The sequence below is a fragment of the Apteryx mantelli genome, chromosome 3, assembly GCF_036417845.1.
Source record: "Apteryx mantelli isolate bAptMan1 chromosome 3, bAptMan1.hap1, whole genome shotgun sequence".
Taxonomy (NCBI): domain Eukaryota; kingdom Metazoa; phylum Chordata; class Aves; order Apterygiformes; family Apterygidae; genus Apteryx; species Apteryx mantelli.
The window spans coordinates 43,454,173-43,475,299 of NC_089980.1; the positions used below are offsets into that span (position 1 = coordinate 43,454,173).

The 21,127-nt window shown below is 37.3% G+C and overlaps 1 protein-coding gene across 1 annotated transcript in view; it reads right to left on the reverse strand.

Annotated features, from left to right (window-relative positions):
• Positions 1-304: 304 nt before the first annotated feature.
• ZFAND3 (zinc finger AN1-type containing 3) overlaps positions 305-21,127 on the reverse strand; it is a 151,551-nt gene continuing 130,728 nt past the window's right edge. The window contains exon 7 of the mRNA XM_067293194.1: positions 305-2,191. Coding sequence (XP_067149295.1) covers positions 2,037-2,191 — 155 coding nt within the window. The 3' untranslated portion in view covers positions 305-2,036. The remainder of the gene's footprint in view (positions 2,192-21,127) is intronic.

Sequence of the window (21,127 nt, forward strand, 5' to 3'; positions counted from 1 at the left end):
AGGAAAAAAAAGTGCGTATCACAGCAGCAGTTGAAATCCATATTTTTAAAAACGTTTTATAGCAAATGTAAATAATATCTTTGGACAGTTCCTCTCACCAGGACCATTTCCTGAAAATGCAGTACATACATTGCAGAAGATTTTGCTGCTGATTTCATAGTCTTGAATAATAATGATAAAAAAAACAGCTTGCCTTTTAAATAGCTTGCATTTTATAATGATGGGACATTTCTGATTTTCTTCATGGTTAATTTATGCTAATACAGTCAGATGGTGAGTGTGTGTGTGTATGTGTGTGTGTGTGTGTATATATATATATATATTTTTTTAATTAGTTGTCTCCTTGTTAAATGCTTCTAGCTGGCTACCAAAGTAACAATATAGTTTGGCCTATAAGGAATTATTTACCTGTAACAAATAGAATGGAGGATGACTCATACAATCTTACTCCCAAACAGTAGGGTTTCCTCAAGTGACACAATACCGCACCCCTCTGATGTTTTATATCTGCCCAATATCTGAAGATGAGATTAAATCTTTCCCTCTCTCAGATTTCCTACTAGTTTACCTGATTGTTAATCCCTTACTAATGGGCTGAGAAGCTAAATTCACTCAGGACTGTGCTGGGCCATTTCTGTATAAATTGTCCTGACTTGCATAAACCCTGTGCGCAGCAGGAGACATGCCAATTATTACTTTTGCTTGTTTGTTTATAAACTGACAAGATCAGTGCGATTCAGTTCAGTTCAGCTCAGCATGACATACCGTAATACAGAACCATAGGTCTAAACAGATCCAAAACATTCCACTCCATGTAATGCTTTTCACATTCACTTGCTGTACTTGCTTTGCAATAGATGTGGGCAGAGATTTTCGTGAGAGCGTTCAGCTGCATAGAAACAGGGCTGATATAGCCCATTTGATTATCTCATTGACACTCTGGAAGTGAGGAATACAAACTCAATCTGATAAAGGGTGTTTTCCTGGTTGTTCCCCAATACTGTTACTGAATTCTGTTTGCTACAAAATGTCCTTTTTTTCCCCAATATATAAGTCTAGCTACAGAAAGTCAGTCTGTAGAATCCAGCCATGGCTACTGTGCTGTGAATTAGCCTTATTTGATCAATTATCAGATACCTGCACTTAGCAAAAGGCAAACAAGAGCCAATCAGGTTTCGGCTGGTGGGAATGGCTGCACTGGTCAGTGTATACAATGTATGTGGAGTCTGTTCACACAACTCATAGGAACTCTATGGATGCCATGTAAAAAGTACGCACCACTAACTGCTCTGGGATGAAGTTGGCTTTAAAGTGAGATCATAATTTAACTGAAAAAAAACCCAGATAGGTTCTTTATAGCAAGATAGATATAAAAATTTTTCATAAGAATCTCTGTCCCCCTTTCTTTTTGGCTTCCTGGGGAGAACCAGAAAGATGTTCCTACCCCAACAGAATCCCTGATGCTGGTGACACTGCCTAACCTCAAAAGCCACACGCGATGAAGGCACGAGTGACCAGTCAGGTCTTCTGGGCTTAAGCAGCTGCAGTTGCTGCTCTTAGTAGTGTTTCACCTCCTCAGGATTAACTAGAGGTGAAGAGGTGAAAGGCTGCACATTAAACAGTTTGTCTGAAAGCCATGTGCATAGCAAACTTTTACACCAGCTTCTATACAACTATTTGTTTTAACTCTGCAGCTGGAATGTTTCCAGCGTAAGGCTTTTAGAGTGACTCCAGCAATAACAGAAGCCTTTGGATTTTTCTTGTTTTGTTTAAATCCACTAGCCATGCTCAAAAATAATATTTCTTCATGTTTTAATTTCATACAGTGGCTAGCAGGCACCTTAGTAACCAGCCAGAAATCAATTTCAACCACCATCAATCCCTAAACTACAGTACCAGGACGGTTGGCTAAAGAAAGGAAACTGATTGGCTGTAGTCTGAAACTTGCCTAGTACAAGGTGTCTGGCTGACTTTGTCCTAAATAAGGCTAACATTAGTGAACTAAGAGAACAGCATTTGGTTGCAGAGTCTTGCACTCAGGAACATCCTTCGCCAATGCGCTGGCAAGATCTCCCTACTTTCCGATCCAGTTTCACCATTTTCATAATGGCTTCCTCACGCCCACGTCCCATGTGGTCAAACGTGCAGTCATGTTGTTCAGGCAGGCGATGTAACATACAGAACACATAACCTACCATGGAGAGGGAGAAAAAAAAGCAATTGTAAGGACTCAATTCAAATGGCAGAATCTTACCTGACTCAGAAGTGGAGTATCACTTACTGAGGCATTACTCAGGTTTCAGTAATCAATGCCAGCTTTAAGTTTTTACTTATTTTCCATATGTGGTATTAATATTTTACTGCATTTTCTTGAATACTTGGCAGCACAATATCAAAGCTCAAGTCATACTAGTAATTTTTTTTTGCCATCCTCTCATTTTACAAGGGAGGGCCAGCCTTTTCCAAAATAGCCTATATATTAGGCATGCCCAGATGGTAACATCAAAGCTAATTTTTTAAAAAAGCACCGGCCACCTTTACTGAACCCCCTTCAACTTTACGTGCATTCAGTTGTCATTGCTGAAATTCATGCTTCATACCCCAGGTTTAGCTCCTAAACAGGCATTTGAGTCAGAACGATTAAATTTAAGTGCTTTGCTTTCTCCTTACTACCAACATCCGAAGTTGGCTGTGACTGAGGGAGAGCTCACTGCTTCGCTACTATTCCAGTTTTCAGAAGCTTGTTTTTATGGACTGCTTAGACACTTTGAGCATGGGGGATGAACAGGCATTTGACGCAGGGACATGTCATGTCATGTCATCTTGTTCTCTGGCTGAAGAGATAGAGGTCATCATCTCTTTGTCTAAAGCTAGTTATGTTACTCAGTTACCTTCAGGGAACAAGTGATTCAGAAATACAGGGCAATACTTTTTTCTACAGGTGAGGAGGGCTTCTTCAGTAGCCACCTCTTTACATTGTATAAAGAAAAACAGCTTTTTGACATATTTGGCTCTGACACTTTGTAACAATAAAGAAATTGCCTCAAATTTCCTGCCTCGAAAATGTGTTATATAGTGCTATTAGGATGATATAATAAGGAAAAGAGTTGCCCAGTGTTCATGTAGTACACCATATTTGAAAAGGAGTATGATACTGCCTATGCTGCAATAGCTTTCCTCTGTGATGGTGCAAAGAACATCACTCTGCCCCCTCCACTGAACTTTATTATTGCTGCTCCTTGAATGCTTAAAAGAGACTACAACCACAAAGTGATGACATTTGAGAAATAGTAAAGGATAAAAGTGAGTGTGTGTGTGTGTGTGTGTGTGTGTGTGTATAAAGTATTTTCAGCTCCTGAAATAGAAAACATCAATTGTAGGAGAGAACAACAGGCTACCTTTATATTACTGCAATTGTTAAGAAAACAGAGAGGTAAAAAATATCACATGAAGAATTATGTAAAAAATAATTTGAAGAAAAAAATTGATATATCCTTACTCTTCATTTCAAAGGCATCTGCTATGAACATACATGTCCCTGTATGAGTGCCTGGCTTCATAACCCAATTCTAAGAATAAGGCAAAAAAGACAAGCTTTTCTTTATTGATATATGTGATTCAAAAAAATGGATGGAATGATCCAAATTGAACTGAGATATAAAACCTCTCCCCTTGTGATCATTGCTTCCACTTCAATCTCAGTCTTGGTCGTACTACACTCAAATGTGAAAAATACCTTAAGTTGCCAAAAACATTTAAGGTCACATTGTTAAAATAAAATCCTCCTTCAGTTCACTTGAGAGCATCCATTTTCATATAGGATAAGCAGTACTGTTTATTGTATTCATTCTAGATGAAACATTGTATTTATTTTTTCTATTCTCGAATTATTTTCTGGAACAGAATTTCACTGGACTGTTCACAAAGAATGGCAAGTACATTTTCATTGTCAGTCCTGTAAATTTAGAGTCTATGGGAAAAGTATTTCCAATTTCAGGGGTTAAATGATCTAATTTTTTTATTCATACATCTATTTAAATACAAACTGCTAACTAGAACTGATAATACCTAATAAATGAAAGAATACCTAAGCACATTTTGAACATTACTCAAGATAGGTTTCTGTATAGTAGCTGTTCTTATACATGTATTATTTTTTAAATTGGCAATGGGGATCCAGATAGTATCTTCAGAAGTCTCATTTCCAAAACAGACTTCAGATCTTCAGTACCATTGTTCTCAAATTCCTAAGTCAATTTTAAGAGTGGAGCTTGTATTTTTGGAAGTTTTATTCAGAATTTAAAGAACTTGGATATCTTTATAATGTTAGCTAGTTGAGTAACTCTTTTCTGAACAGTTTTTAATTATTTTAGACTGAGTTTATTCAGTTAAGTTATTACTGCCATATTCACTCCTTGCTTCAATAGTCCGGAAATCAGAGTGGGCACTCTATGGTCTGCATGGGAGCAGGTGCCTGATCTAGTCTCAGGGCCATCAGCTTTTACAACAATTACATTATTAACTTATATACTCTGGGACTGATGGCCAATATATTTACTTCCATTTTGATCCTTAAAACTAATCCAGATTTAGAGATGAAACTTTGTCTCCTGAGAATTCTGCTTTCATGGTTATAAAGCAGAGTTAGATTAAAAAGCACTTGTCATGTATTATTGTTAAGCTCATGACAGGAAGATTTCTAATACAGGTTGCTTCTCCTAAAGGATTTTACTCCAGAAATGTTTCTTTTAGCACACTATAACTAAAAGGCAAAATAAATAACTTTCTGCTGGGGGAAGAGAATCCATCTTTCAACTAAAGTTAGTTCACCATAGTCATCAAACAAAAATAAGCAAAGGCGAGAATTCCACTCCATGCATAGAAGATTTCAGTCTAGTAAATGGAATAATACATCTCACAGCATTGCAATTGTCATTTTCTGATGTTAGAAGTAATCTACAAACCACCTACTTCTCAGGCCTCTAATGCAAGCATCTTGGAAAAATATACTGTAGTGCATCAAAACCTTTGAGCTCCTCTAAGCACCCCAGAAACTATTTTGCAATTATCAAAAATTCACTTCCATTTCATCACCAGAGCACAAATGGCTAAAACCATGAGCAGTGTACCATCTCTGCCTTACTGGTACTCTTCTAGGTGAACCTTTACATGCAAAAAACCTTTCATCCAACAGAAATCTAAGACCACACACAAGCAACTACGAAATTGCTCTTTCCCTTTCATTAATCCTGAGGAATCTGCTGGGAAAAGGGAATTTGAGAGGAAAGACAACAAAATAATCTTACATATCCAAGACCAGAGCGTACAGCAGATTTGCAGCTTACTGTGTGAAAGTGATAATAGAAAATAACTGCATCTTACTCATTGCTATACTCAAGAGCATTGACTAGATGGGAATATGGAATCCTCGATAAGCAAATATTTACACTAAAACCTACGCTTAATTCTTAACATTCTGTCTTCAAGTTCTGAAAACAGTAAACTGCTAAAAAACAGCAAAATGATACGTTAAGTATCAGAAACAATTCAACTAAATGGCATAATAATACACAACACAAAAGCCAAATTGAAATTTTGGAGGGTCCCCAATTTTGTTTAATTCCTTTTCTCTTTTTAATAACTGAATGGAAAGTAGTCACATCCTGGAACAGGACAAAAATGCCCATTAAGTGGATTACTGCGAACCATCAATAGAAAAGTACAGCACACTCATGGGACAACTCTCCTGCACGTACCTTACCAGGCAAGGAGTCTCTGACTCTTCTAATTTACAGCTGGAGAACTTCAGACTGTTCCATAAGATGTATATAATGATCTCTGTCACTCAAATAGCACTTTAGTAGAAAGAAAACTCCTTTCTCCCCTCCCCCTCAAGATTCTGGTCCCAAAAACGAGGCATTCAAAAGCTGTAAAAGGAAGACAGCTTTTTGGGGTTGTGAGCATGTTTTGAAAAGTGATAGAAGTGGAAAACAAAATTATTAAATATTTATGCAGCTTATACATTTATAAAGTGGCTTAAAAACATCTAACAGTTCCCCTGTTTCAAAGATCTTGATGTATAGTACCTAAAAAGTAACTGCATACTGCCACAATTATACTTTAATAACTCCTGATATTCAGTATATTGATGCTTTATTTGGTAAGAACTGAGAGCATATTTGAACTCTACAATACAGCAAATATACCATATGGTTAATATGATAGATTCATCTAAAGAAAACTGAGCTCCACTTATGTAGAGATACATTTTTGCCTTTCTAAAGCTTTGAAGCCATATAACTACAAAAATTTCATTGCTGGCATGAAAGGACAAAATACCTGATTACAAAGTGCTATCAAGTTAAAGCTCACTCTTCTTAATTTTTCAAGCTAGACATATATGTTTTGATTGCATCCAGTAATTGCTCTGAAAGTCTACCCTTACGTTACACTGACTTCTGCATCTGTTAAAGCAGCTCCCCTTTATTCCTGAGTCAAAAGGTAAAAGTTCAAAACTGCCAGAATCTGCATCTCGTGCCATTTCCAAATTTTATTTAATAAACAGTTTGCATCTGTAGAGATCCCCTATACAAAGCCTCTTCAAAAGCAGCCTTAATAAATGCACAGTCTTATTCCTGTGCAGAATTGTGTGCTGTATGCTTTGGCTTCTTCACCCGTTTTGCAAGAAATGTTACCTTTCTTACTGATTTGAAATTCTAATTGACAGAGGTCCAGAGAAGACTTAAAAATATCTTGTGGCCTTAAGAGATGAAGGTGCTGCAAAAATTGTCTACCAACAGTGTATTATTTAACAAGGCATATTTGAGTGTTTATGCAGATTTCTACATAAAGTCTGTGTACCACACAAAACGCAAGAACAGATTTTAATATATCTTCAAAAGGTAAATGTATTTGTCCTTCAGAGCGTAAAGCTACACTTCTGCTTATGCATACAGACAGTGAATCTAAAGATATGCAACTTATAAGGATGAATTCTTGTGGGGTTTTTCCTACTTCTTACCAGAAGAAAATTGATGACATATAAAGTGGCCTTCCCCTTCTCCCCCTAAACCATTTCTCTCCTAAGGAATTTTCTCTTGTCCACACCCAATGTCAAATATCCCTCTCCTGACCTCCTTTTATCACCCTCACTCCCTCTTGCCTTCCTCCCCTCTGACTCCTGCTTCTCAGTAAAGCACATTAGTCTCATCTCAGAAACAAAACACTCAACCTTACATAGCCTTACAAGCTTTTCAAACTACCACTCTTCCCTTTGCATTTCTAAAATTTGCAAGCACTAAGTACTCCACCAGCAGCCTAGTATCCTTCCCTTGCGCTTCCCTAGAACTGATCTTAGCGGTGACAGCCAACATTCACAGCAGTAGAAACCAAGGGCTGAGCGTCAGCACCTTGTTCAGACAGCACAGCCCATGAATTCCTGCCTTCCCACCTTGCTCTCATGTGAAGACTGAAGGACATGAGAGTTAACAAGGATCTCTGCAGTGGCTCACACGTAGGGCTCTAAGTATTCTTCTGGAGGAGTGGCTGGAGCCATAAATATAAGCGAATGTGTCCAAGCCCACAGACAGGATTCATTTGCTAGAAACCCAGTCCAAATGGATCATCTAAGCTTGCATTCTCTCCTCTACATTGAGCCACTGAGGACTCATAAGGCAACACAGACTGAAATTATACCTATAATGTTTATGCATCTCCCCAACCCTTCCAACTGGAATGATGACTTATTTTGCTTTAAATGACACTAACAATAAAGCTATTTAAAAAGTGTGGGAGAGAAATCTTTTTTTTTTCTTTTTTTTCAAGACATGGCATAGGTAAGAGTAGAACAACTAGATACTGAGAAAAAAAGTCAAGATCCTAGAGATTTGCGCAAAGAGTGCCTGAGAAACTCTTGCTCTCTGAATTCCACTGTAGTCCAGCTTGTTGTGCTAGTACTTTGCAGGCTGTTCTAAAAGAGCATCCAGCAACAACAGGAAACAAAATTGTGTTATAGTCCAGGCTGGCAAAGCTTCCAATGCAGTTTGTGCGCACTGTATAATAATATTCTAGTCTGCTGATATCTTTTATTGTCCTTGTGGACAGCTACATCCTTGCATATACTATAGTCGTCTCTTTTCTCTCTTCTGTGGGGAAATGCTCTGCATTTGCAATGTCAGCTTTCATCACATAACTCAAGGAACATTCAGTTTTAGTGTCATTTTATACAAAACCAAACCAAACCAACTCCCAACAAGCTAAACCACAGGCTTCTGGAAATAAGTGAGCTGAATTATTCTCCTGTTTCCCCCAACTTGGAAAAATGTCATGGACTTTGATTAAGTGCTAAGTAGTTTAGAATAACTTGGCTAGGAATCTTGTCATTCCTTCCCAAGTGAGAAGGGGAGTAAGTCACATTATGGTGAAACTTTTTAACCAAATAGATGCATTTATTAAAACTCTCAAAAAAGAAGCTTGAGGTAGTCCTTTCTATCATTTCCACTTCAAGAGCTGATGGAGAATGTTAACCCCTTAGTGCTCAATGACAGACATCTCCAAATACTAATGCAAAGTATCTTAAATTGCCCTCTCAAGGCATTTCAGTTCACATTCCTTCACAAAAAGCACACCTGCAAAAGATCCAGAAAACACAGAGCCAAAAAGTATACACAATTTTTCTGATGAACTTGCTTTTCTAACCATCTCCTATGGTCACTGCAACTTGCTTTTCAGCATTTTCTTGTATAGATGGTATGAACTTATGACTACCAAAACGATCATGACTTAATCAAAAACAGGAAAAGAAAAGAGGTGGTATAAGCTGCCTTAGAATGTTTCTTCCCACCTGCCAGTCTGGCTTTAGGACTGGAACAGCGCTATACTGCAGTCAGGTCAGTCATAATCTCAAGTTTCATGCATCAAGCACACTGCTCCATGACATCTATGATGCAACATTAAAGATTATGTGTGAGACTCAGGATGCTTAGGAGATGCTTCAGATTCATTTTGTATTTCTAATACTGGAATAAAAATACACTGAGCTTATGCTTAGGAGAAAAGAGGGGAACGGAAAGATTTTGTTCTTGCTTGCTTCATTTTGCTGTCTACCACAAATAGGATAAACCAACATGTACAAGCATACATAAAAGACAAAAAAGCCATTAGTGGCAGAAACTGCTGCTGTCATCTTAATCCTACAACAGCCACTGGACAGGTTGGTTAAAGATTCTGCAAGAATTCTTTAGACTCCAAGGCAAAAATTTTGCATTTCCAAGTTCAGTCACATGTAACCTGTATTTCAAAGTGTCTTCTATTTTCTTGAAGATTGTAAGCCTAGGAAGCAGCTTTAGAGAGCATGCAAGAGAGACAGATTTGCACTGCAGAGATTCTGCAAACTACTTTTTATCCCAATTTGTGCTAATTTCAAGTTCACTTTCCTATTTATCTTACTACTTTACTTCCACAGAAAGCTGCCAAACTATTTTTTCCTACATTAAATGTGACACAGATTTTGAACAGAAATATATCACTTGAGGACAGAGACATGCTGGTTTTTTAGGTTTTTTTTTTTTTTTTTGGATTAACAATTCTTAAAGACGTTCTTTTTAAGATTCCATTCTACTCCTTGACTTTAGAACTAAGAAGAGGATCTCAAATAGACAGTCTCCTCCTGCTTTTTTGAAGACAGTGTATTTAGAGGGGAAAAAAATTAAGATACAGTGCTCTCCTACATTCCAATGCTGTTTTTGCACTAGTAGACACCAGCTCCACAGAACTAGGAACCATCTTCAGAAACAGCACTGAGGTTTTCAAAAAATGATTTCTGAATTTCAAAGAATCCTCAACTAATGAACTAAAGCAATAAATTAAGTGTACCTGCTTTGTAACAGTAAACTGCAATTAATAGATTTTGCTGTAAGTCAAGGCTTATTAAATACTGAAGATCTTAGTCAGGATCATATCTCCATTCCACTACATACCAGGTTGTGGTGGCTAAACTTTTTGTTTTAGACCAGTTACATTTCTCTTGCTGCACAGAGCACATGCACCTAACAGGAATTATGTCAACATCACAACAGCTTCACCCCTCTATGGCTCTGTGAAAATTAAAGCCAACATCTACCAGAGCCAGACTAACTGAGAATACACCCTGGGCATCTTATATCACTGGGAATAATCACATACCTAGCACACAGCACTCATATTTCTGAACTGCTTTATATCTCAATAGTCACTGACCTATACATTTCATCTTTAGGCCCTCCTCTAACCTTATTCTCTATCCTCATTTTTTTTGCCCAAAGTCAACCTCTATTGTAATCCACAGCGGTCAGGCACAAGCAGTAGCTATGACCCCACTAGGTGGTTTACCAGCTAGCACAAATGGCAGGTTACTACAGCTGTAAAACATCTGTAAGAATTGGGAATACAGAATCTCAGCTCATCTGATGATGATAGATACAGCTGGATAAAATTACGCATTTTGTTACACATTTTTTCGATATAACAAAAAGAAACATTTTTCTCCAAGTGACTTAGCAACTGTTGAATCATATAGGCTAAAAACTGCTTAAAATTTATTTTAAAATTCTCTTGTTAAATTAAAAGCGTCGACATTTTGCTCTCAACAGCTCCCAGCATCAACAGCAGTACCAGGCAATTAATCAACACCAGTACACATTTAACTTAATGGAGGGGAGAAGCTATGTTCAAAATTAAAAGGTCAGACCTTATGTATGCGAAAAAAGTTTGCCTCTTTGAGTAATCATGTGATCTTGCACTGATACATTCAGGACAACTCAGCATCATCCCTGTACTGGTAAAAGGAATAGTCACTGCTGTGTTTACAGGCCCAGACCATGTTGAAACAACACTGTGCACCTCCTACCTCATTCCTAACTTCACAGAGTTATATCCTGTAGGATGTGGGAAAATCAATCCAAAGAAAGGGATAGTGGTTGGGGAATGTGCAGTACAAAGGCAGAATTGTGCAAAAAAAGATATCTTTGTTTTCAAGAGTAGACACTTAATAAAGTTGGGGTAAACCTTAATAACAGGTAACCCTATTGCAAATGGTAGTACTCTTATAAACTAATATTTTTTCATGGGCTGTACCAGCATATAGAGAAGTATCTATTATATATCCAGAACACAGATTTGAGAGTACTCTGAAGTCTTTACAACTCTCTCTTGAGGAAGGGCAGGTGGATGATACAGCTATGCTAGTATCAATACAAGGCCTTATGCGTACAGTGTTTGACACTTTCAAAAGAGCTAGATTTAGTATTAGTACTTCGAAAAGTCTCTGTACACCACCAAGTCAACCAGAGCTAATACAGTCCTCCCAGAAGCTAAGGATTTAATTAAAAGCCAAAGTGTATCCAGTAATTTAATTAGAACAGCAAGCAACACTAGAGTGATTTAATAATGTGTGAGTATATTTTTTCTTTTCAGCCGAATGAAAATGCACATAAGATAATGCTACTAATAAAGAACTAGAATAAATAATGACAAGTTTCTATACTAAGGTATTGCATATGTTGCATTAATTCCAACATGTTGTCCTGGATCCTTCATGTATTTTGACTGCAAATCTTCACATTCCGAACATGATTCCAGTGCTTTAACTTTCAGTACACTTGTTCAAGTATATTATTTATGTCTTGGGTTTAAATAGCTTTCCAGAGGTTGCACTGTATTGATCCACAATCTGACAACAGCCAGACCTGCTGGACAAATCACTGGAGAGAAGCAGCTCTATTTCGTTTAAACCTAAATTAAATCTATTTTATGTTTTTATCCCCTACTTACACCCCATATCTCCCAGTGTCTCTTAGATTACACCTTCTGCTACATTAAAAACCTTCTATTCCTGTACCCTCTTGCAATCTATATTGAGAGTAAATCTTCTTCTAACCAGAGGGGAAATAGAGCTCCATTCAGAAGACCTATTTATACCATAAAGGAAACCAAGGGCTTAGAGTGATGCACGCTTCTACCCTTATTTTTTGGGGGGTGTGGGTGTGGGGGTGAGCTTTATACAAAACACACTGTTCCTGCTTATTCAGAATATGGCAGAACCCCCTGTCCCCCCACTTATTCACATATTTGGACAATTCTTCAGCAAGTCAGGAACATTTTTACTTTTAGTTCAACACCTTCAAAGGTGAACATTTTCATTCCTCCAAGGCCAGGAATATTTAATATCAAAGGACCTGACACAGACTTTTATTGTTCTTTTTACTCTTGAGAAAACTGATATGCAAAATCTTTACATCATTTCCTTAGAAGTCTCACAACAACCTCACTGAAAACTCTAGCAGAGAACCAGAGAGTCTCAAGTCCCAGTACCTTTGCACAGTATCTGCAAAAAAACCTTTACACTTTCTTACACATCAGAAATGAAATTTAAGTGGTATTTTCCCTTAGGTAATATTTTTTTTTTAGTTTGTAGGGACAAAAATGCGCTAGTTCCTGGAAAGAATCCTATTTTTCAAGGCAAATTTTGACAACTGCTTCCGCTCCCTCTTTTCTCCTCCTAGTTATAATGCAGGAACTGGTGGGATGCTTTTGCCCCACTGCTTTCTATGAAGAATTCAGAATTTCACCAATAAAAACCCACCGGGCATCATTCCTCTCTACCTAAGCCTTACTTCATGGTCAGTTAAATTAACTGGTAATGTTGCTCCAGAATTTGTCAAATGATTACAGTATATTCTTGGGCCTGCTGTATTTACTTTAAATATCAATCACATCAGTAAAATCAGTACTTAAACATGCACTTATTGTTAGCATACAGAAAGAGCACATTTGATCCACTTTGCAGAAGACGCTTTCTGGGCAGTATTTGTTCTTTTGAGAACAGGCTGCTGCAGGCTTCTGTGCAGCTAACAGGTTTCTCAGTGCCCGGCCCTGGCAAAGCTGTAACATGTGCCTGTGAGACTCTGGATAACTGAAACACTGTGAAGAAGGAATTTTGATTAGAAAAGGTAGGTTAGAGTGCTTTAACCTTCAAAAATGCTTCCTTTAACATCTGTCAGGTAGGTGGCTATTCATCTTTCTGATAAAAAAAAATGACTCGACTGAGTGAATTACTTGCCTAAAGCTATGGAAGGAGACAGAATTAGAAATAAAGTAGTCTCAGCTAGATTTCTGGGTTCAAGTCCGCTAGGCCATGCATCTCTTGTATATAAAAGACAATTAAAATGCATCATCTTTTACTTTATGCATATACTTTTTTTTTTTTTTTTTGGTAGCCACAGTACAGGCACCGACAGAAGAAGAGACTTAATGCCACATCAACAAAATACTTATTTTTTCTTTTTTGTATTGTAGTATCCACACAAAAACTGCCTAAGGGTTACATACTGAAGGACTTACTATATCAGCAGTGTTAAAAAAACAAAAACAAAACAAAAAAAACCCCTTTCTTATTTTTTTTAAAGGAGCATGCTGTTTTATTTAAAAAGGACATAAGAGATCAACTGACTCATTTCAATTACATTTACTGATTGGGGCTATAGGAAAATAACTAGCAGGCACAGTATGCATTCCTGAATCAAAGGAGTGGCCTGTTGCAGAGCTTTGGGTAGTATGGTGGAAGAGACCAAAATCAGTACATGCTGTAATAAAATCCCTATTGGTTGAACATGTTGGGGGAATATGCTAGGACCTCTTCAAACTGTATATATTTTATGAATCCTAATTATAAGCAGACCATGAACTTCGTTTGCACTTCTAAAGCTATGGTCAGCTTTTACTGAAGCCTAGACACTAAAGCCTTTTGTTGAGTCCTATCCTTGGAACCCGTGATACACCAGTTAGTAAATTGGTTTTAACTGTTCAATTTCTAGTCAATTTTCAAAATACAAAGTACTTGGAGAGACCAAGGTTAGTTAACAGTTCTTATTCCCTGTGATTTCGATTACAGTCTTGGGAAGACGCCTTTCTGAAAAAAACAAAACAAAACCAACACAAAACTCCCCCGAGTCTGAATTTAAATTCCAAGAGGTTTTTCTATTTTTAAAAAATTTTCTTTTAAAATTACTTGTAGCAACGTAAGCTAAACTGCTAGGCATTAATGGAATGGCTGCAGCAAAAGTACTATACTGGGAGCAGCTATCTCAGGTGAACAGGCGAGAGAAGACAGCTGAAAATGATACATATTAAGCCATGGCAGCAAGACTTGCTAGAGCTCACTTGTCAGAATTACTCTAAATTACAGTATTTAACCAGTTATTAATAAGATCTATTTTTCTGTTAACACTTCTTATTGAACTGGGTGACTCCTGACCTCCAGAAGCAGTGTGCATATTTAATTTTAATCATTGGAAGTACATCTGTTACACCAATACATAATTATATGTCCTGGAGCCATTTTTGCTTGTACCAGATAAACCTTATCCATCTAGAAAGTGATTTTACCACTACCATTACAAATGCAACTGTGATTGAATATTTTAATGAGGTTTAAGAGAAGCATTATGTTTAATACGTGTTGAACTATTTTGTACAATGATCAAGAAGTTGTCATAGCATTCTTGTTTGCTTACCTATACAACTTTGTTTCTTTCTTCCAGTCCTTTTGAAGAGAATTTCTAAATTAACTCAGTAAATCAAATCCTTCCACGTTTATTCTGGCACAAGCCAAACAAGTGCCTCATACCCTTGTTTATGAACAAGCAGCTCAGTTACACAAGTTAAGAATCTGCAGCTGTTTTTCTCCCACCTGTTTCATTACTGGATCACACTGAGACTTGCTTCCACAGTACCTGCAAAAAAAGGCACAGGCTCTCCTGTGTGGACATATTTTGTTTCTGAGGGCTAACAGAAATGCTCAGTGCATGCATATGGGTATGTCTGGTCTTTTCTTCCTCTGACCCCTTGGCTTACCAGAAGAGCAAACAGATGTGAAGCAAAACACCTTAAAATAATCCCAAGGAAAGAATTTTGCCAGGCTATTACAGATTTATATAAAACTAAATTCAATGTAGGACTACAGAAAAATAACTTAACATACTATGCCTATTAACATACCAGAACTCTCTTTTTTATACGTAATTTTTTTTTTAATCATCATCATTAAACAGCAAGCAAGCTTTTGAGGTAGTTTAGAAAGCATGTTTGCCAAATATTTTTGAAAACAAATCAAGGTAGGATCACTGTTTAGATACAAAAGGAGGTGGTACACTGATATCTGTGTAGAAATTAAAATGAAAATCTGATATGCATTTTTTTGGACATTTATTTTTTAGAAAGGTATTTTAAGCAAGTCTTTTTCTTTTTTTTTTCTTCTCCCCTCTTTTTTTTTTTATATTAATCTACCAGAGTACCTCTGCTTCTGTCAATGACTCCTTTCATTTATTTAATACACATTTAAAATTTTCTGCTCTATTGCCTGTTTTTTCTGTTTTCTAATTTAGTTAAACATCTGTTGACACATACTGAAGTGCTCAGTCTGTTGCTTTACCTCCCTCTTTTGTACTCTTTTACAGTCCAGCTTCCACAGTTCAGCTCCTTCATCTCTTTCTTTCATTTTTCTGTATGAATGAATTTGTTATTCTGGTCAGCCATACTATGCAATATGCACACCTTGTACTGCTATGGCCTCTATTTTCCTTTCTTCCTGTCTTCTCCTTTAATCTAAGCAAAGAATGCACAGACTCTTCAGTACTCATCAGCATTAGCTGTATGGGAAACAAACCACACGGTAGTCAGGTTCAAAGTGAATTATAAACTATTCAAGCATCTCTTGATTTTCTCTCTTGCTAAGCCATAGCTGTGCCAAGCCCCTTGCTATTAAACACGTTAGAACTAAAACCATTTTAGCGAGGCAGTTTTGTCCACTTTGATCACACCTTGATGAGGCTTTTCACCAACTTTTAATAAAAATTTAACATGGAACGTCTCCAATTTTCATTAAAGTCACATTCCGCACCATCTCTCACAGGCCCAGCATGTTGCTTGCTGACAGAGACTACAGTTTGGATCCTCTTTCTACAGACGTGCTTTTATAGATGTCATCAAGATCTCAACCACATGAGTAGTGGACAGTGATTTCCCATGTGGATCAACAAGCTGTTCTTTTTGAGAAACATTCAGGGTCCAAACTACATTGTTTGGCCTATGTAGTTCATAACTAATTAGCAAGGGAAGTTGTACTTGACCGTTATAAAGGAGCAGTCTGTGGTGTGCTACAACAATGTGCTCTTACCCTCATCCTATTCCACACGCTTAGTACAGAGGAGCAAAACATTGGCTACCTGGTAGCGTTGTACTCTAGTTTCCTGACTCAAAGTCTTACCACTCTTCAGGCCACTTGTAAATATGCATCCCCTCAATCAAGAAGCAGCCAAATGTCATAATTTGTCAACATCTCACGAACACAGTTGTACTTCAACATCAAAACACATTTTGCATTCAGCCTTGTTTGAGGCTGGTAGTTATTGCAGAGTCTCTATCAAGAATAGCAAAGAGTACATAACTGTTCAAGTCTGTTTATATTCTGGAAAGTTATAACCTTGTTATGACACAATCTGGGCCAATAAAATTCCAAGCAAATCTTTTCTGTCCACACAGGCAAGAAATACCACTAACAATTCTTCTAGGAGACTGCCTCACAACTGCACTTATCCACAGTTATATTTAATAGTCAGACCTTACTGGAAGGTTTTGAACATCCTCCCTTCTCATTAAGCACCTGCTCCAGACAGACAATACAAAAAACCCTAGAGATTCCCATCTGAGAAGCGCACAAACATAAGCAAAGCATCTCTAAGGCACTGCTACCGGAAGCAAAAGATATGCTTAGCCCCCAGGGCCCATTATCTCGGCCACTCCATTGACTGCTAAGAGGATATGACAAATCAATCCTGGGTAGGTGGAAGCTGTGCTACAGGCGTGTCCCCATTAGGATGTGGCCTACAGATAGCAATTTTTTCTACACAAAGCCACTGAAGAGCTGACACGCTGCACTGATTTTTTTCCTCTAATTGATAACTAGGACTGGGTCTGACATGACAGATGTGAAATTCCATTACTGATGTCCTAGAACATCCTTGTATGTCTCATGTAAAAGATTTCAATACAAGAGGTTCATACTTTGCATACCACTTCCAGGAATTAATATATTTCCAACACTGTTAAAGACCACTACAGACTTATGTCATGGCTTTACAAATGAAGTGATATCAGAATTATTTTTTTGCTGTAAAATACTAAGCTTCTGCCATAAAATTAAGCAATGCTTTCTATGCAAATAATTTCTATGGCTTAGAAATTTACAGCTCAGTATCTTTAAAAAATGTGTAGAACTTCCTTTAAGAATGATGTACATCCATGTCAAATAATTAAGGCCCATAAACTGATATTACAAATTTCAAATAATCAACCTGCCTTTCCTAACAAACATTTCCAGAAATCTCTGAATTATATTGCTACTTTTACTGACAAATTCCCTGTCTCTAGTTTTAAAGCAAGTTTGTGGTAGCCACCTGCTTATCACATTACTGACCTGACAATTTTCAGATCAAGGATGAACTAAGTGCTTGACTCCCTCATGATATAATTGCTTACTAAATCTAGTATTAAATAAATATATTATTTCAATGTAATCATTATCCATCATAAGACACTAAACTATTGAAAGGTCCACCCGGAATTAGAGAATGTAGCTGTCTGAAACCATGCCTAGTGTAATTGGCATCTGAAAATGTTTCATAGGAAGCGGGGATTGTTCCAGCACTGTTGATTTAAAGGTTATCCAGTCAGAGAGGCACCAAATGGAAATGTGTTTTAAAATTTCTCTTCCTCACCGAGGCTTGCAAAGTGCATCAGCAATTAAGTATTCCTATCACTTCTCCCAGCACAATGTGTGAAAAGGCTCAGAACTTATCTTACAAATTGCTCTTTTGAAGATCAAAGGGAAGCTGAATTTGTCGGTGTGTGCTCCAGATGAGATTGCAATTTAATGGATTTTCCAGAGAAGGCTCGGCAGCACGCTCATTTGACAGCCCCAGGGCACAGGATTCAGGGGAGCTCTGCGACTCTTCCCCTCTGAGTTCCTTCCTTGCCCTTAATTGGCACCTCATTAGAAATTAATGAAAATGACATCCTCTGTTCTTCCTGCTCTAGGCACAGAACGCTACAAAAAGGCCCATCACAATTCATAACACATTCAATTTATATAGCAATGGCTCTTAAGCACTATTTATGAGATGTGAATTTCTTGTCAGCAGTTAATAACTTGTACAGAGTGGAAGCAGAATGAAAAAAGATCTTGAGAGTGTCTATGTATGTGTGTATAAAAATAAACAAATCTTTCTGCAGCTGAAAAACGTGTTAGAGTTTAAAGAACCCTTACTGGAAGTCCCTTCTCAGTAGTAAATTTTCTTCGCCCCAAAGCCCTACAGCACTAGATAATCTGTCTAAGTTTCCCACGAGTGTCAAGGGACCAGTGCCACAGCAGCACCTCCCCTGGACAGCTCTTACCAGAGGCAGCAGAACTAACACAGCACTTTCCCAAAGACATCAGGGCTCTTGTTCTCGGTGAAAAGAGTAAGACACCCCCCCCCACACACACACACACTTTTTAAAATGTTGTGCCCTGTGGAACAAGATACAAGGAAATACAGAATCTGGACATATACCTTATTCATACCTGGAATAACTGTATAACAAGCGTAAGAAGCCCTAGATACCAGTTTCAGTTCATGCTGGGAGCGCAAGGCCATAGAATGCAAACTAATACATTAACTGGCTTTTACAAGCCTATGAAAATGACCATTAACTACTGGTATTCATTGTTCTAAATACTAGCATCTCAAAACAGTATTATTTTGAGAGATTGTCTTCCTGAGTACCACATACAGAATGATAAAGAATATGTGGATTTAACAAATGTGTGATGAGTTGTTCAGGTATTTTCATAGTAGCCAAGCTACTAGCATATGCTGCTAGACAGTTTTTTGATGTCTGAAAAAGCTGGGAGTAATACAGTGTTCACCTCAGTGCGGGCTCAGAAAGGGCACTGGATACCAAGCTCATTCGAATGCTTACTGCATGCCTGATAATAAGAGGAGGTACTGCACTGGATAAGCCTGCTGGAGGCCGAATACCCAAATTTACAAACTGGAACTAATCAAATATTGCAAATCCTACCTCTAACATGAATTTAAGATCACTCTTCCCTTCTCATCTTGGTGGAGGTGACGTAGATGCCAAAGAAAAAGCAAAGAAAAATCTGGGGTTCATTATTTAATCACATTCTAATAAGGAACAATGTTCATATTGAAAAATTTTCTTTCAAAAGAATTGGCAATCAAAATATAGATGCCAAATTCAGAGCAAAGGACACACACATTTAATTGCAGTAAGCAGCAAATGACTTTGTGAGACAAAGAAAGCAGGCTTTTTTTTTTTTTTTTTATAAAGAAAGATTAAGCTGCTTTTAGAGAGTGTACCCCTCATGTCAGTCATGAATATTGCAATTCTGGAGTGGGGGCCAACAATTCTGTTAATAAACTTGCTTTCTTTTGGAGGACCTAATTTTTACATCAATTACAAAACCTAGATATTGTTTATTTTTTTGTGGTACTGGAGTTTTGTGGTGAATTGTGTTTTAAAGGCTGCTAATCTGATAACCAAAATTCTTCCTTTCTTTCAGGCTTTTTTTTTAATGTATACTTTACAAGTGTAATGATGGAAGACACACCCAGGAAAGCATGAAAAAAAAAATACTGTGGGAATGGATTTGCTAAAGGAAAGAAGCGTCCTCTTGGACTGATAGCTGACTTTCCAGTGAACCACAAGTCGTAGCTTGGGATGACTCTTTAGTAGATGCATCTCAACTTTCTTAATTTGAATGGACAAAAGCAACATGCACAAGCTTATCTGGAAATAAAATCAAAGTGAAAAATTATTTGGTATGAATTAACGGAGTTTCTTGCATATTCAACATGGAGAAAGGATTCACCTCAAAATAACCTTCCATTCAGCCCATTTTAATTCCCCGATCATGATGATGAATAGAAGATTTGGATGTAATTTGTTGGCTGTTAGGTACACAGGTGACGCATCCCAGTTACAATGGAATAATATACATAGGTACATCTACTTTAAAACAGTGTCCAATGTGTACAGATTTTCTCTTCCACTGACTGTCTCACTAAAAATCTCACTAAGAGAGTCTCCAGGACACATCAGAGAAGCAGATGATTTCCAGTACTTTTAAGGCTGGGACAGGAAAATGTGTATTAGCAAACAATGCAGTAATTCTTCTGTGGAGTCTTATAAAGTTAATGTGGATTTTATCACCAGTGTTTCAGACAGGGCTTTGCGACATCATCCTATTTATGCGATTAAGCCTTTTTCCTTGTATCCATGCAAACAACATATTTCTCCTTCTGAATATTGTGTCTGCCTTTTATCAAGTACTGTTGTCAAAATTTCCTTTAATGTTTAAAACTGAACTTCTTCCACATTTTCCCTTTGCTTCAGTTAAGGATTAAGATGCCAAGAATTCAATATAATAGTTGTTCGAAGTCCAGATTCAACAGCATTCCACCTTAACCATTACTTTATAAGAATTTGCATGTTTATTTTATACCAGTTGATATGTCATATTTAAAATTCTTCTAGTTAAAAATACATCACCTGTGTTTTTGTTTATTACAAAAAGATAACCTGATCAGAATCAGATTTAGAAAGCATTTTAAACAAATGAGAATTTTTAACATATTTATTCTGTCCCATTCTTTCCCCAACCTCCCCCAGTGCTTTTGATCTGGCTTGTCAGTCATGACCTAAAGGAACCTAATTTCTCAGATAGACAGGCAAAGTTAGCGAGAATGTTTTTTTAAGGCATCTTCTGTAAAAATGACAAAAGCTACATGCTGATGAGTAATAGTAAAGCAATTCAGATGATGTAAATCTGAGATGACCTATGTTGCTCAGTGGTAGGGTTCTGTTTGCTTACTTTTTATAATAATATTAATAAGTACTGTAGGGTATGCTTAGTTTCACATCACACGAGAGTATTTTATTACAAATAACACATACATATTGAATATTGTATTAATGAAACATTATAGCTGCATGGATAAACCAAAGATCTACACCCTTTTTGGCCATG